Raw genomic sequence first — 16,274 nt, 5'->3', positions numbered from 1 at the left:
AGAACTCTTCTCAGTCTGTGTTCATCCACTCTGGATTGTGAATCCTGATGACAGAGAGCAGCAACATCTAATGAACCTCCTCTCGCTGAGTCAGGATATACTGGTATGTTCTTATCTAGAACACACGTCTGTTAGTAGAGGGGGAGTCGCTCTGGGTGGTCTCTGTCCCCCCATGAGCAGCCTGCTGACTCCAGTACTGTGGTACTACTGTGGTACTACTGTGGTACTACCACCTAGAAAGACGTTTGGGTTGGTCACTTCACACCTCAAACAGCTGGAGTTAATGTCACATCATCGATCACGAAAAACACAAAGAACTTTATGGAACCAAGAACTGAAGGTTCCTGAGCAAAGCGCCTGAAGGTTCCTGAGCAAAGCGCCTGAAGGTTTCTGAGCAAAGCGCCTGAAGGTTTCTGAGCAAAGCGCCTGAAGGTTCCTGAGCAAAGCGCCTGAAGGTTCCTGAGCAAAGCGCCTGAAGGTTCCTGAGCAAAGCGCCTGAAGGTTTCTGAGCAAAGCGCCTGAAGGTTTCTGAGCAAAGCGCCTGAAGGTTCCAGAGCAAAGCGCCTGTGATACCAGGATGAACTCACTTCCAGTCTTTTAAGTCGTGTGTGTGAATGAAAGCAGCTGAGACAGTGTCTGTCTAGTAGAACCAATCCTGTCCAGCAGAACCAATCCTGTCCAGCAGAACCAGTCCTGTCCAGTAGAACCAATGCTGTCCAGCAGAACCAATCCTGTCCAGTAGAACCAGTCCTGTACAATAGAACCAGTCCAGCAGAACCAGTCTTGTCCAGTATAACCAGTCCTGTCCAGTAGAACCAGTCCTGTTCAGTAGAATCAGTCCTGTCCAGTAGAACCAGTCCTGTTCAGTAGAATCAGTCCTGTCCAGTAGAACCAGTCCTGTCCAGTAGAACCAGTCCTGTACAATAGAACCAGTCCAGCAGAACCAGTCCTGTCCAGTAGAACCAGTCCTGTTTATTCCATGTGAAGCAGCTTTAGTCAGAGATGTTCTCCAGGCAGGTAAAGCGGGACTCTTTGGATCTGAAAGATGTTTACAACTGGACTTGTTCTAAACAAGACTTATAGAGAATCACAGACGTGTGAGAGGATCAGGAGAACCTCTCAGGTTAGAACCTTTATTGAAGATGTATATTATTGTGTATTGTGTATGTATTTCAGAACCCACCAGGTTTCTCACTGCAGGTCATAGTTTTAGTTCCTGTTTCACTGTTCCAGCCCATGTAAGAGTGACAGAACACTTTTATAAACCTACAGAAGAACCTTCTGTTCTAAAAAACACAAGAAACCAGAAGTGAGTCCAAAACATGAGGTTTGAAACTCCATTCAGTTTAGCTGAAAACATGGATCACACAGTGTAGGAGAACCCAGAGAGCTTCATAGAACCAGAGAGCTTCATATAGAACCAGAGACCTTCATAGAAGAAAAAGATTCATATAGAACCAGAGCTTCATAGCACCAGAGCTTCATATGGAACCAGAGCTTCATATAGAACCAGAGCTTCATAGCACCAGAGCTTCATATGGAACCAGAGCTTCATAGAACCAGAGAGCTTCGTAGCACCAGAGCTTCATATAAAACCAGAGCTTCATAGAACCAGAGAGCTTCGTAGCACCAGAGCTTCATATAAAACCAGAGCTTCATATAGAACCAGAGCTTCATAGAAACAGAGAGCTGCATGTAGAACCAGAGCTTCATAGAACCAGAGAGCGTCATAGCACCAGAGCTTCATATGGAATGAGAGCTTCATAGAATCAGAGAGCTGAATATAGAACCAGAGCTTCATAGAACCAGAGCTTCATAGAACCAGAGAGCTTCATATAGAACCATAGCTTCATAGAACCATATAGCTTCATATAGAACCAGAGCTTCATAGAACCAGAGCTTCATAGAACCAGAGAGCTTCATATAGAATCAGAGCATCATAGAGAACCAGAGCTTCATAGAACCAGAGAGCTTCATATAGAACCAGAGTTTTATAGAACCAGAGAGCTTCATATAGAACCAGAGTTTCATAGAACCAGAGAGCTTCATATAGAATCAGAGCGTCATAGAGAACCAGAGCTTTATAGAACCAGAGCTTCATAGAGAACAGGGGTTTCATAGAACCAGAGCTTCAAAGAGGGCCAGAGCTTCATAGAACCAGAGCTTCATAGAACCAGAGCTTCATAGAGAACAGGGGCTTCATAGAACCAGAGCTTCAAAGAGGGCCAGAGCTTCATAGAACCAGAGCTTCATAGAGAACAGGGGCTTCATAGAACCAGAGCTTCATAGAACCAGAGCTTCAAAGAGGGCCAGAGCTTCATAGAACCAGAGCTTCATAGAGAACAGGGGCTTCATAGAACCAGAGCTTCATAGAACCAGAGCTTCATAGAGGACCAGAGCTTCATAGAACCAGAGCTTCATAGAGAACAGGGGCTTCATAGAAGCAGAGCTTCATAGAGGACCAGAGCGTCGTAGAACCAGAGCTTCATAGAGAACCAGAGCTTCATAGAGGACCAGAGCTTCATAGAAGCAGAGCTTCATAGAGGACCAGAGCGTCGTAGAACCAGAGCTTCATAGAGAACCAGAGCTTCATAGAGGACCAGAGCTTCATAGAGGACCAGAGCTTCATAGAGGAGCAGAGCTTCATAGAGGACCAGAGCGTCGTAGAACCAGAGCTTTATTAAATGAGGATTTCAGATTAATAACAATAATATCATCTGGAACCAGTAATGAGTGCTAAAGAGAACCAGCTGAGCGTACTGCGCTGGTATGAGGCCAGACTGAGCACTGTGGGGGTCAGTGTGACTTCAGCTCCCAGACGTTCCTGTAGGTGTTCTGTGGCCTGTACTATGACTCTTTTCTCTTATCTAGATAACTTCAGGATTAACTCTGGGTTTCTCTTATCTAGATAACTTCAGGATTAACTCTGGGTTTCTCTCATCTAGATAATTTCGGGATTAACTCTGGGTTTCTCTTATCTAGATAACTTCAGGATTAACTCTGGGTTTCTCTTATCTAGATAACTTCAGGATTAACTCTGGGTTTCTCTCATCTAGATAACTTCGGGATTAACTCTGGGTTTCTCTCATCTAGATAATTTCAGGATTAACTCTGGGTTTCTCTTATCTAGATAACTTCAGGATTAACTCTGGGTTTCTCTTATCTAGATAACTTCAGGATTAACTCTGGGTTTCTCTCATCTAGATAATTTCGGGATTAACTCTGGGTTTCTCTCATCTAGATAACTTCGGGATTAACTCTGGGTTTCTCTTATCTAGATAACTTCAGGATTAACTCTGGGTTTCTCTTATCTAGGTAACTTCAGGATTAACTCTGGGTTTCTCTTATCTAGATAACTTCAGGATTAACTCTGGGTTTCTCTTATCCAGATAACTTCAGGATTAACTCTGGTTTTCTGTACTACGACTCTCGCTCACTTCTCACCAGGATAAATCACCTGGTAACTGAAAGTCTAACCTGCTCCAGAGCAGGTTATGTTCTAGATAAGAGGTCAGAGCTCCGCCTCCTGACCAATCAGATCTCTTGGGAAATGCCCCGCCCATTCTTAAATGATGGTGATTGGTGGGCAGGTTCAGCTCTGAGCTGCAGCAGAGAGGAGAGGAGAAATTAATCTAGAACAATCTTTAGACATAGTAAAATAAATCCTGGTCTCTGAGGCTCTGAAGGAGGTTCTGGTTCTGGTTCTGGACTTGTTCCAGGTCTGTTTATCTCCACGAGGGTTGATCTGGAATAATGAGGTTCATGATCACACCTGACAGAACTGCAGAACCATGAATTTATGGAAGCAGAACTCCTCCTGTCGTCATGGTGATGAATTAATATTCCAACAGGAAACACAAGAGAACCTCCGCCTCAGAACCAGTGATGGAGAACCTAAAGTAAAAGAAGAGCAGTGAGGAAGTTCTGCCTGGAACCGTTCTGCTGGAATAAAGTGGAACTGAGTGATCACAGTGCTGTTCCTTTATATCACTGATCCATTAATCTGCTCTAATCTCACCAAGTCAGGAAGGTTCTGGTTCTGGCTGCAGCAGCAGTGTTGCTTTGAGCTGCTGGGTTAGGGTTGGAATTCTTCATAATCTCAGAGATTTACTGCTCCTTCAGTAATCTGGAAACTGCTCTGCAGAGTGTCTCTGTGTGTGATTGGTCAGACGCTGCAAGCTCCGCCCCTTTCATGTGAACGCTCACACCTGGTCTGGGTAGAACCAGAGAGTTGAGAACCTGCTTGGTAGGAACGGTGATCAGGATCGTGTGTCTGGATCAGTTAACCAGGAAACAGAGAACCTGGATATGTTGATCAGGTTCCTAGTATAGTCCTCTGGGTTCCTAGTACAGGTCTCTGGGTATTAGTACAGGCCTCAGGTTGCTAGTACAGGCCTCTGGGTACTAGGTTCCTAGTACAGGCCTCTGGGTTCCTAGTACAGGCCTCTGGGTTCCTAGTACAGGCCTATGGGTTCCTAGTACATTTCTCTGGGTTCCTAGTACAGGTCTCTGGGTTCCTAGTGCAGGCCTCATGGTACTAGGTTCCTAGTACAGGCCTCTGGGTTCCTAGTACAGGCCTCTGGGTTCCTAGTACAGGTCTCTGGGTTCCTAGTACAGGCCGCATGGTACTAGGTTCCTAGTATGGGCCTCTGGTTTCCTACTACAGGCCTCTGTGTTCCTAGTACAGGCCTCTTGGTTCCTACCACAGGCCTCTGGTTTCCTAGTACAGGCCTCTGGGTTCCTAGTACAGGTCTCTGGGTTCCTAGTACAGGCCTCTGGGTTCCTAGTACAGGTCTCTGGGTTCCTAGTACAGGCCTCTGGGTTCCTAGTACTGGCCTCTGGTTTCCTAGTACAGGCCTCTGGGTTCCTAGTACAGGCCTCATGGTACTAGGTTCCTAGTACAGGCCTCTGGGTTCCTAGTGCAGGTCTCTGGGTTCCTAGTACAGGCCTCTGGGTTCTTAGTACAGGCCTCTGGGTACCTAGTACTGGCCTCTGGGTTCCTAGTACTGGCCTCTGGTTTCCTAGTACAGGCCTCTGGGTTCCTAGTACAGGCCTCATGGTACTAGGTTCCTAGTACAGGCCTCTGGGTTCCTAGTGCAGGCCTCTGGGTTCCTAGTACAGGCCTCTGGGTTCTTTGTACAGGCCTCTGGGTTCCTAGTACAGGCCTCTGGTTTCCTAGTACAGGCCTCTGGGTTCCTAGTACAGGCCTCTGGGTTCCTAGTACAGGCCTCATGGTACTAGGTTCCTAGTACAGGCCTCTGGGTTCCTAGTACAGGCCTCTGGGTTCCTAGTGCAGGCCTCTGGGTTCCTAATACAGGCCTCTGGGTTCCTAGTACAGGCCTCTGGTTTCCTAGTACAGGCCTCTGTGTTCCTAGTACAGGCCTCATGGTACTAGGTTCCTAGTACAGGCATCTGGGTTCCTAGTACAGGCCTCTGGGTTCCTAGTACAGGCCTCAGGGTTCCTAGTACAGGCCTCAGGTCAGGTAGAGACACTGCAGACCCAGACTGAAGCTCTGATGTACCAGTTCATTCCTGTGTCCTCTGTGCAGGAGACCGCTATGTGGTTGTGGACTGTGGAGGAGGAACCGTAGACCTGACTGTGCATCAGATCCGTCTTCCAGAGGGACATTTAAAGGAGCTGCACAAGGCTTCAGGTAACAGAGCCTCCAGCAGAACCTGCTTCAACTGCTTTGTACCTCCACTCACATCCTGGTCCTCCGCCAGGCGGCCCGTACGGCTCCATCGGGATCGACTACGAGTTCGAGAAGCTCCTGTGTAAGATCTTTGGCCAGGACTTCATCGACCAGTTCAAGATAAAGAGACCGGCTGCCTGGGTGGACCTGATGATCGCCTTCGAGTCCCGGAAGAGGGCCGCGGCTCCGGACAGAACCAACCCGCTCAACATCAACCTGCCCTTCTCCTTCATCGACTACTACAAGAAGTTCCGAGGCCACAGTGTGGAACACGCCCTGCGGAAGAGCAAGTAGGTCCACACCCACACAGCAGAACCAGGAGCGCCGGGCTCAGATGGAGCCCCCTGTGATGTCACAAGAGGAGGCCAGTTTATCTAGTTGCATTAAGACTCAGATAAAAAGGGTTCTCGGTGCCTCTGATGCTGGTTCATGGTGGTTTGATGTGAAGGAACCAGCAGATAAAACGTTATGTTGAGTTCTTCACAGTCAAAATAAGATCAAACGGATCAGAACTGGATCATAAAGATGTGAGAAGCTGTGAATCACTGGAGGTGATGAAACAGGTCCAAACTGATCAAAGGTTCTCAACAGGTCCAAACTGATCAAAGGTTCTCAACAGGTCCAAACTGATCAAAGGTTCTTCATTCTAGTTCCTCATGCACACAAAGGAAACGGGAGGAGGCCAGCAGTGGCTTTATAGAGCAACCCTAGATAGATCCAGTGTGTGAGTGCACATGGTGGAGGATCCAGAGCAGCTCTGCAGCCTGTCATGAACCTGGAACAGCCACGGTTCTGTGTCGAAGCCACACCAGCGCTGGGCAGCAGCATGTATGTACAGCCCTTCACCATGCCCCTCTACTAAAATACCCAAATACCTGTCAGTACCTGTCAGTAGTACAATCGTACTGCCCTGCAGGGTTTCACTAATCTTAATGGCTTGTTTTTACAGAGCGCTTCTTTCAAAGTGACTCAACGTGCGTTCAGAAACCATGATTCATTCACACCAGTCCCACCGGTGGGGGTAGAGCAGCCCCAGGGCGGTGGGGTGGGGGTAACACAGCAGCCCCGGGGCGGTGGGGTGGGGGTACAGCAGCCCCAGGGCGGTGGGGTGGGGGTACAGCAGCCCCGGGGCGGTGGGGTGGGGGTAGAGCAGCCCCAGGGCAGTGGGGTGGGGGTACAGCAGCCCCGGGGCGGTGGGGTTGGGGTAACACAGCAGCCCCAGGGCGGTGGGGCGGGGGTACAGCAGCCCCGGGGCGGTGGGGTTGGGGTAACACAGCAGCCCCAGGGCGGTGGGGTGGGGGTACAGCAGCCCCGGGGCGGTGGGGTGGGGGTAACAGTACAGAGTGGACTTCAGAGACTGAAGACAGCACAGGGTGGACATCAGAGACTGAAGACACTGACAGTACAGAGTGGACGTCAGAGACTGAAGACACTGACAGTACAGGGTGGACGTCAGAGACTGAAGACACTGACAGTACAGAGTGGACGTCAGAGACTGAAGACACTGACAGTACAGAGTGGACGTCAGAGACTGAAGACACTGACAGTACAGAGTGGACGTCAGAGACTGAAGACACTGAGCAAGAAGACCGTAAACAATGGGATCATCAGCAGATGATGTAGCTTTGCATGTGGAATGTTCTAGTAAATAAAAGTGGACGCAGGACAGAGCCTTGGGGGACCCCTGATGTGATGTCTCATAGTAGAGACAACATTATCTAGTAAACACATTGGCTTCTCTCAGAACGCTCACTTCCACTGCTGGGACAGTCCTGCTGGGACAGTCCTGCTGGGACAGCCCTGCTGGGACAGTCCTGCTTTGAGCTGCCTTGCTTCAGGATGCGGGACTCAACCCTGTCGAAGGTCTTCAGAGACTGCCGGAGACAGCGGCCCTGAGTTCCTTATTGTCCAGTGCCCTTGAGGACGCTGTGATGGTAGAACGTTGTCCTCAGGGAGAGAATAGTAACGGTTATTTGGAAGTCCTGAAGCAACCAGAGAGCTTTGGCAGAGTTTGGAATCCGTCCATAACCGTTGAGCAAAGTTGTCTCAGCCAGTCTCCTGAGTCCTCAGTGGACTCAGGAGACAATCAGCATTAACGCCTTTAACCTCCATACTGCTGCATGCTAACTGTCTAGAGAACCTTTCCACACCAACTCGTCTTCATCTTTCATTCTTCATCACACCTCAGCTCCTGTTTTCAGCCGGACGTTTGAAGACCAAACAGCTCCATCCTGTAGAAACCCCTCCAGAATAAAAGAGACGATGTGAACTTTTCTCTTCCTGCCGTCTGCGGCTTTTCACCTGAATGTGTGTGAATTAATCACTTTCACTACCAACTGTTTGATCTCACCAAATATAGACGATTCCATTGTGTACACTGTGACCACAACAAAGAAATACTTCAATTTAAAGGTTATTATAGTAATATTTTACCAGTCTGGTCCACTCAGGATGGAACTGACTGTATGTGCTCCCCGAAGTACAATAAATCTGATTTAATAATTATCTGGTATACATGTGTATATAAGTATTTATTTTGTATACATCTTATATACATGTATATATATATATAAGTATTTATATTGTATACATCTTGTATTTGTTCAGTTATTTGCTTTTAAATAACCAGAACATATTTGGTGTTCCTTCAATATCGACTGCTCCTACTATTTGTCCTCGTAACCTGTCTCTCTGAAGAGAGGACACCTGTCTTCAGGAGACATTTTAGTGCGTCCCTACATCAGAGGTTTTACTGCATATGAGACATGTTTAAAGTGATGTTGGTCTCATGGTTAGGAATCATACCTGCATGGCCGAGGTGCAGGTTCAATCCCAGGTGGTCTTACCTTTGGTCTTTCATTGCTTCATGTCCTCCAGAGGTACGTTTGGACATTTATATGATGTCTGGACAGGACGTCCATGCGATGTCCAGGAAAGACCTTTCATTTTGGCCTCCCTGAAGACATTTTGAAGACGTGATCTGGACTATAGTTCAGTCCTGAACTGGTAAAAGTATAAATAACTTTTTCAATATGAGACGTTGCTCCCGGCGACCGGGGACTCTGTCTCTGCTGAGACTTAGAAACAATGTCTGTCTTAAGGACGGGAGCAATGAACTCCTCGTCCTCTAGCTTTTTATTGATTATCTAATCCGAGGAGATTATAAAACCACCTGCATTCATCCGTCTGATTGTCGCTGTGTCTGTTAATCAGAAATGAGTTAGTTAGTTAGTTAGTTAGTTAGTTATTAGTTATGATGAGAGGAAGGAACCAGAACATGATGATGATCCAGATCAACACTAGTCGTTACAATGTGTCTCTATACCCTTACAAGCTGCGCCTGTCTCTTTAAATCCAGTGTGTGTTAAAGAGGAATCAACATCCACAATCCTGCTCCACCAGCACCTTCCTTCATCCCTCCATCAACTCCACCTTCCTTCAACCTCCATACACTCCACATTCTCTCCTCCCTCCATCACCTCCACCTTCCTTCATCCCTCCATCAACTCCACCTTCCTTCAACCTCCATACACTCCACGTTCTCTCTTCCCTCCATCACCTCCACCTGCTTTCATCCCTCCATCACCTCCACCTTCTCTCTTCCCTCCATCACCTCCACCTTCCCTCCCCCCTCCATCAGAATCAGCTTTCGGAGCCTCCGGTCAGAGAGTGAAACTCCATAATCATCTTCTCCACCCTGGTTGGGACGCTAAACTGGAAGACGTAGCAGGATTGTCTCCAGGAAGTCCTGGACTAAATCCTGGGACCCCCAAACCAAAGCAATGACTCCAGGCAGCTGATCTGAATCTGGCTGACGGAGGTCCGAAATCTCTGCTTCCTGTCTTCCTGGAGGATTTAATGATCAGAACACCGCTGTGAAGAAGAGACTTGGTTCTAATTCATGTCAAATCAACTTGTATTGATGTATTGATGTAGTGATGTAGTGATGTATTGGTGTATTGGTGTATTGGTGTATCGGTGTATCGGTGTATCGATGTATCGGTGTAGTGATGTATTGATGTATTGGTGTATTGATGTATTGATGTATTGGTGTATTGGTGTATTGATGTAGTGATGTATTGATGTAGTGATGTATTGATGTAGTGATGTATTGATGTAGTGATGGATCCTCGTGATCAAACAGGGCGGAGCTGTTGTGAAGCACTTGTGAGAGTTGTGTGTCCTCTGTGTGTCTGCAGTGTGGACTTTGTGAAGTGGTCGTCTCAGGGGATGCTGAGGATGAGTCCCGACGCCATGAACTCCCTCTTCAAGCCCACCATCGACCACATCATCCAGCACCTCAGTAAGGAACCTCCACCTGCGCTGGGTGGAGCGCAGTAGAAGTAAACTGCTGCTCTCCAGCCTGCCAGTAGTACCGTTCATTAGATACCATACTCTTCAGTCTGTCGACTCTGAAAAAACCCATTTAACAAAACTGCTCCCAACGTGGAACGTTTTGGAAATGGTTCGACTGCGTGGTTGCAGAAAGGCGGAAGCACTGCCACTGTTCACATGACGCCTGGCAGTAGTAACTAGTAACTAGTAACTAGTACTTCTGCACATGCTCAGTAGAATCAATCAGAACGATGTTTCCTCCTCATCTCATGACTCCCAGTCCACTTGGTTCTAGCGTATTGTTCTCTGCTGCATGTGTGTGGAACCCGAACCCTTTCATTACAGAAACAAACAACAGCGCCAACTCCTGGCCAAGCATGCTAACTTCATAGCATCACAGTGTTTCTGCTGTGTCAGCATTTCAGAATGAAACAAAAACCCAAAGGCCATGTGTTTACGTTTGGAATGTTGTCGTGTGAACATGGTCTTAAAATGTATCATCACAACCTCCACCATCACCATCACTATCACCACCATCACCATCACTATCACCATCACTATCACCACCACAACCTCCACCATCACCATCACTATCACCATCACTATCACCACCATCACCATCACTATCACCACCACAACCTCCACCTCCACCATCACCCTCACTATCACCACCATCACCATCACTATCACCATCACTATCACCACCACAACCTCCACCTCCACCATCACCCTCACTATCACCATCATCACCATCACCATCACCACCACCATCACCATCACTATCACCATCATCACCACCATCACTATCACCACCACCACCACCATCACCATCACTATCACCACCACAACTTCCACCACCACATCAACCTCCACCACCACTATCGCCCCCACCATCACCACCACCACCACCACCACCACTACCACCATCACCATCACCATCACCACCATCACCACCACCATCATCACCACTACCACCACCATCACCACCATCATCACCGCCACCACCACCACCACCATCACCATCACCACCACCATCACCACCACCATCACCACCACAACATCATCCTCCACCACCACTATCACCACCATCACCACCACAACATCAACCTCCACCACCACTACCACCATCACCATCACCATCACCACCACCACCACCACCACCACCACCTCCACCAGTCAGTGACACTTGACGTTGGTGTATAAAAGTAGCCAGCCTCCATAATTCATAGTTTCCTCTCGCAGATGAAAGTAGGTCACGACAGTTTGCTGAGCTCGGCTTGTTTGTCTTGTAAAAGTGTTTGAGATCTGGTTTAAATCCAGGATGACTGGATGAAATGTAGAACTAGGTCTGAGTTCCAGTGGAGAGTTGATGTGATCCTCCTCTCCAGTTTCATGTACTTTGTCCTCAGTACTCTTAGGAGACCAACTTCCAGGATGTTCTGTTAAATATCAAATGATCTTTTCCTGCTGGAGCTTCAGCTTCTGATTCACACTGCAGGCAGAGAAGCTCTATGAATGATTAAAAGAACTGCTCCATCCTCTCTGAGCAGTTGGCTCCAACCTGAGGTGAACTTTATGAAGCTCACAAAATACTTCATATTGTTTAATATTCAGTATATTCAGAGCTAAGAGGCCACACACCGTTCTACACGTATACAACCTTTAAAAATGTGTTTTTGCCATATCTGCCCTTAAAGCTGAAAAACCAACAGGTTGATACGTGAAGACTGAAGAAGGTACTATCAGGTGTAGATTGAGCCCCGTTCTGCAGTAACAGTAGATAATCTACCGCTATCTGTCCTCTGGTCAAACTTAATATCACCACTTGCTGATTACTGCTAATTCCAGATTACGACCCTGTCCAAGCCAGAACGCCGTATCATGAACCACATCGTCGTTGTCCCATCCTCCACACGGCGCCGCGTTGTAGGAGCCGGAAAGCTGTTGGTTGTTTTGAAAATGGGTTCCAGAGGAGAGGGTTAGGGTTAGGGTTAGGGTTGGGGTTGGGGTTGGGGTTGGGGTTAGGATTGGGGTTGGGGTTGGGGTTAGGGTTAGGGTTGGGATTAGGGTTGTTAACCATAACGATGATGTTAGGGTTAGGGTTGGGGTTAGGGTTAGGGGTTAGGGTTAGGGTTGTTAACCATAACGATGATGTTAGGGTTAGGGTTGGGGTTGGGGTTAGAGTTAGGGTTGGGGTTAGAGTTAGGGTTCGGGTTAGGGTTGGGGTTAGGGTTAGGGTTAGCGTTAGGGTTAGGGTTAGGTTAGGGGTTAGGGTTAGGGTTAGTTATTGACCCCAATCCTAGGGTTGGGGTCAATAACCCTAACGATGAAGTCATGGCCCCACCTCTCAACCTATAAGGGTTAGGGTTAGGGTTAACACCTGCTTCAGGTGGAGCTGCAGAAGCTACTGATGCTAGTCGCTTTAATGAGCCCAGATGGTGGATTTGACGATTTCTTCATTTTTGGTTTATTTCTGTGGCAGAGTGACATCACCACCTACAGGCCTGGCATATGTACTACATCCTTCTGAGTAGTTTTCATGGTATCGCTTGGTAGTTGGCAGCATTTAAAGCTTCTGCTAAATGTCTTAAAAGCAACAATCTGAGAAGGCAAAGAGGTTTTTAAATTGATCTTTTGTCAATTCAGATTATTTGCATTAGGACCCGTCTACACAACAACTTCACGTTCACATGTTTGAAATGATGACAATAATCTATAAATGTTAACAAAATAGAGAGAACCCGACATTCGTATAGACCACGTGTCAAACTCAAGGCCCGTGGGCCAAATGTGGCCCGCCACCTTATTTTATGTGGCCTGCGAGTTCTTAAAGGTCTGATCGCCTTCAAATAAATACTGTACTGTTCCTAATAGACACGCAGTGCACGAGTGCAAGCCACAGGGTGCGCGTCTATCTTTAGAACATGTGAGCACAGGTTCAACTATTCTATAAAATACGGTAATCACATGTGCCTTTGTTGACACACAAGTAGTTCTGCACCGACCCGTGTTCCACCTGACGGAGGACATTCCCCGTGAGAAACTGCACGCCGTGTGTGTGTTGTCCCGATCAAATGAATATATAAATGAATATTATATTACCCTGAAGATTGCAGTGTATAAACATCAATGCAGTTTTCAACAAGTAGAATAAAGAAATATAAACGACCCCAAAATGTCCAGGAAGAGGAAACTTGATTAGATGAAAGGATGTTTGATGAACGAAGGGAGGGTTAGGGTTAGGGTTAGGGTTAGGGGTTAGGGTTAGGGTTAGGGTTAGGGTTAGGGTTAGACATGTCTGTCTTTAGGGTTAGGGTTAGACATGTCTGTCTTTAGGGTTAGGGTTAGGGTTAGACATGTCTGGGTTAGGGTTAGGGTTAGACATGTCTGTCTTTAGGGTTAGGGTTAGACATGTCTGTCTTTAGGGTTAGGGTTAGGGTTAGACATGTCTGTCTTTAGGGTTAGGGATAGGGTTAGGGTTAGACATGTCTGTCTTTAGTGTTCTGAGGCGTAGGGTTAGGGTTAGACATGTCTGTCTTTAGGGTTAGGGTTAGACATGTCTGTCTTTAGGGTTAGGGTTAGGGTTAGGGTTAGACATGTCTGTCTTTAGTGTTCTGAGGCGTGTCGGTTGTCAAAGAGTAAAATGTAAGTCCACATTTTGACACCAAGTACGGAAGTTAGTATGACAGAGTTAGAAGGACCAGAACAACCAGCAAATATAGTTTTTATATCTAGGTAATATTTCTAATTAGAATAAGTAATAAAGTAAGAGTTATTTAATACTGAGGAGTGGTTACATTTATTTTACATGTATTTGTTTACGTTTAGTTACATTTATACCATCTTAGTTACATTTATACCATCTTAGTTACATTATACTGTCTTAGTTACATTTATACCATCTTAGTTTCATTTATACCATCTTAGTTACATGTTTACTGTCTTAGTTACATTTATTCCATCTTAGTTACATTTATACCATCTTATTTACATGTTTACTGTCTTAGTTAATTTTATACCATCTTAGTTACATTTAGACCGTCTTAGTTACATGTTTACTGTCTTAGTTACATGTTTACTGTCCTACAGTTCCATGTGGCCCTATGAGGGCAGGTATTATACTGATGTGGCCCTCGTGGAAATGACTTTCACACTCCTGGTATAGACAGAACCAAGGGACAGTCCCAACTATAACCCCAACTATAACCCAAACTATAACCCTAACTATAACTCTAACCATAACCCTAACTATAACCCTAATCATAACCCTAACTATAACCCTAACCATAACCCTAACTATAACCCTAACTCTAACTTTAACCGATAACCCCAACTATAACCCTAACTATAACCATAACCCTAACTATAACCCTAACTATAACCATAACCCTAACTATAACCCTAACCCTAACTATAACCCTAACCCCAACTATAACCCTAACTTTAACCGATAACCCCAACTATAACCCTAACTATAACCATAACCCTAACCATAACCCTAACTATAACCCTAACTATAACCCTAACCCCAACTATAACCCTAACTATAACCCTAACCATAACCCTAACTATAACCCTAACTATAACTCTAACCATAACCCTAACTCTAACTTTAACCGATGACCACAACTATAACCCTAACTATAACCCTAACTCTAACTTTAACCGATAACCCCAACTATAACCCTAACTATAACCCTAACCCTAACTATAACCCTAACTATAACTATAACCCTAACTATAACCCTAACCCTAACTATAACCCTAACTATAACCCTAACTATAACTATAACCCTAACTATAACCCTAACCCTAACTATAACCCTAACTATAACCCTAACCCTAACTATAACCCTAACCCTAATATGGACGTTAAAACTGAAAAGAACACGGACTGAGAGTCACGCCACTGCAGGCGTCGCCATGTCTGTTACTTGTGCATGAGCAGAAGGAACTATTTACCACGGTGGAAGTGAGCATGTGCAGTAACGGCGCTCTGTCGCCTCGGGCCGGCTCTGCGGGGGGAAACGTGACGTGAAAGAGAAGTTCCACCCTGGGAACCCGTAAGAAAAACAGAACTCCCAAGAGTGAAGGAAGTTCTGTGTTTACACTCGTGTTTGTTCTCGTGTAAACGAAGCCTCAGAACGTTTTCAGAATGCACTAAGTCTTTGATCTCACACTTACAAAGAGAAGTGAGCTTTGAAGTTGTTGTATTTCAGGATGTTACTGTACCAAACACCTTTCACCTGTCAATCACAATGATTGACAGGTTTTAAACCCAAGACCTCACAGTCTTCAGTCTGACCCTTCATTCTCGGTTTCCTCTTCCAGCTGAGCTCTTCGAGAAGCCGGAGGTCTGTGACATTAAGTTCCTGTTCCTGGTTGGAGGATTTGCCGAGTCTTCTTTGCTGCAGCACGCCGTGCAGAACATGCTGCAGGGGCGCAGCCGCATCATCATCCCCCACGACGTGGGCCTGACCATCCTGAAGGGCGCCGTGCTGTTCGGCCTGGACCCCAGCGTCATCAAGGTCCGCCGCTCGCCCCTCACCTACGGGGTGGGCGTCCTCAACCGCTTCGTGGAGGGCAAGCACCCCCCTGACAAGCTGCTGGTGAAAGACGGCACGCGCTGGTGCACCGACGTCTTCGATGTGTTCATCGCGGCGGACAAGTCGGTGGCGCTGGGCGAGCTGGTGAAGCGGAGCTACACCCCGGCCAAGCCGTCCCAACAGGTCATCGTCATCCACGTGTACTGCTCGGAGAAGGAGAGCGTCAGCTTCATCAGCGAGGCCAGCGTCAGGAAGTGTGGGACTCTCCGCCTGGACGTGAGCGGGACGGAGAGCACGGCGCCGCGCCGCGAGATCCAGACGCTCATGCAGTTCGGGGACACTGAGATCCGCGCCATGGCCGTGGACGTGTCCACCGGACGCACCGTCAAAGCCAGCATCGACTTCCTGAGCCATTAAACAGAGGAGAGAGTCTCTCACACACACACACACACACACACACACACACACACACACACACACACACACATGAGAGTGAATCTTCACATTAGTAGAATTTGGTGGGAGACATTGAAGGTGACGGTTCACATTGAAAACAGACATTTGACAGTAGAACCAGGTTCTGGGAGGACGAAGAGGAATGTCCTTCAGAGAGTTTGATGTCTCTTCTCCCTGTCTTCAGTCCAGACCAGTGCTTTAAAGACCTGGTCCTGTAGCTCTCCCTCTGGTCTCCTGTCCCCAA

General features: G+C 47.0%; 1 protein-coding gene across 1 annotated transcript in view; it reads left to right on the top strand.

Moving 5' to 3' along the window:
* The window catches only part of hspa12a (heat shock protein 12A), a gene marked incomplete at its 3' end in the record, with an annotated part of 65,269 nt that extends 49,278 nt beyond the window's left edge, over positions 1-15,991 (top strand). The window contains exons 9-12 of the mRNA XM_080493906.1: positions 5,550-5,654; positions 5,725-5,983; positions 9,893-9,996; positions 15,360-15,991. Of these exons, the coding sequence (XP_080350032.1) occupies positions 5,550-5,654; positions 5,725-5,983; positions 9,893-9,996; positions 15,360-15,991 (1,100 nt within the window). The remainder of the gene's footprint in view (positions 1-5,549; positions 5,655-5,724; positions 5,984-9,892; positions 9,997-15,359) is intronic.
* Between the last annotated feature and the right edge of the window lie 283 nt (positions 15,992-16,274).

Source organism: Lipophrys pholis (assembly GCF_963383615.2).
Source record: "Lipophrys pholis genome assembly, contig: SCAFFOLD_28, whole genome shotgun sequence".
Lineage (NCBI taxonomy): Eukaryota > Metazoa > Chordata > Actinopteri > Blenniiformes > Blenniidae > Lipophrys > Lipophrys pholis.
Note: the sequence above shows the minus strand (reverse complement) of the source record. Positions and strands in the feature narration are given on the sequence as shown.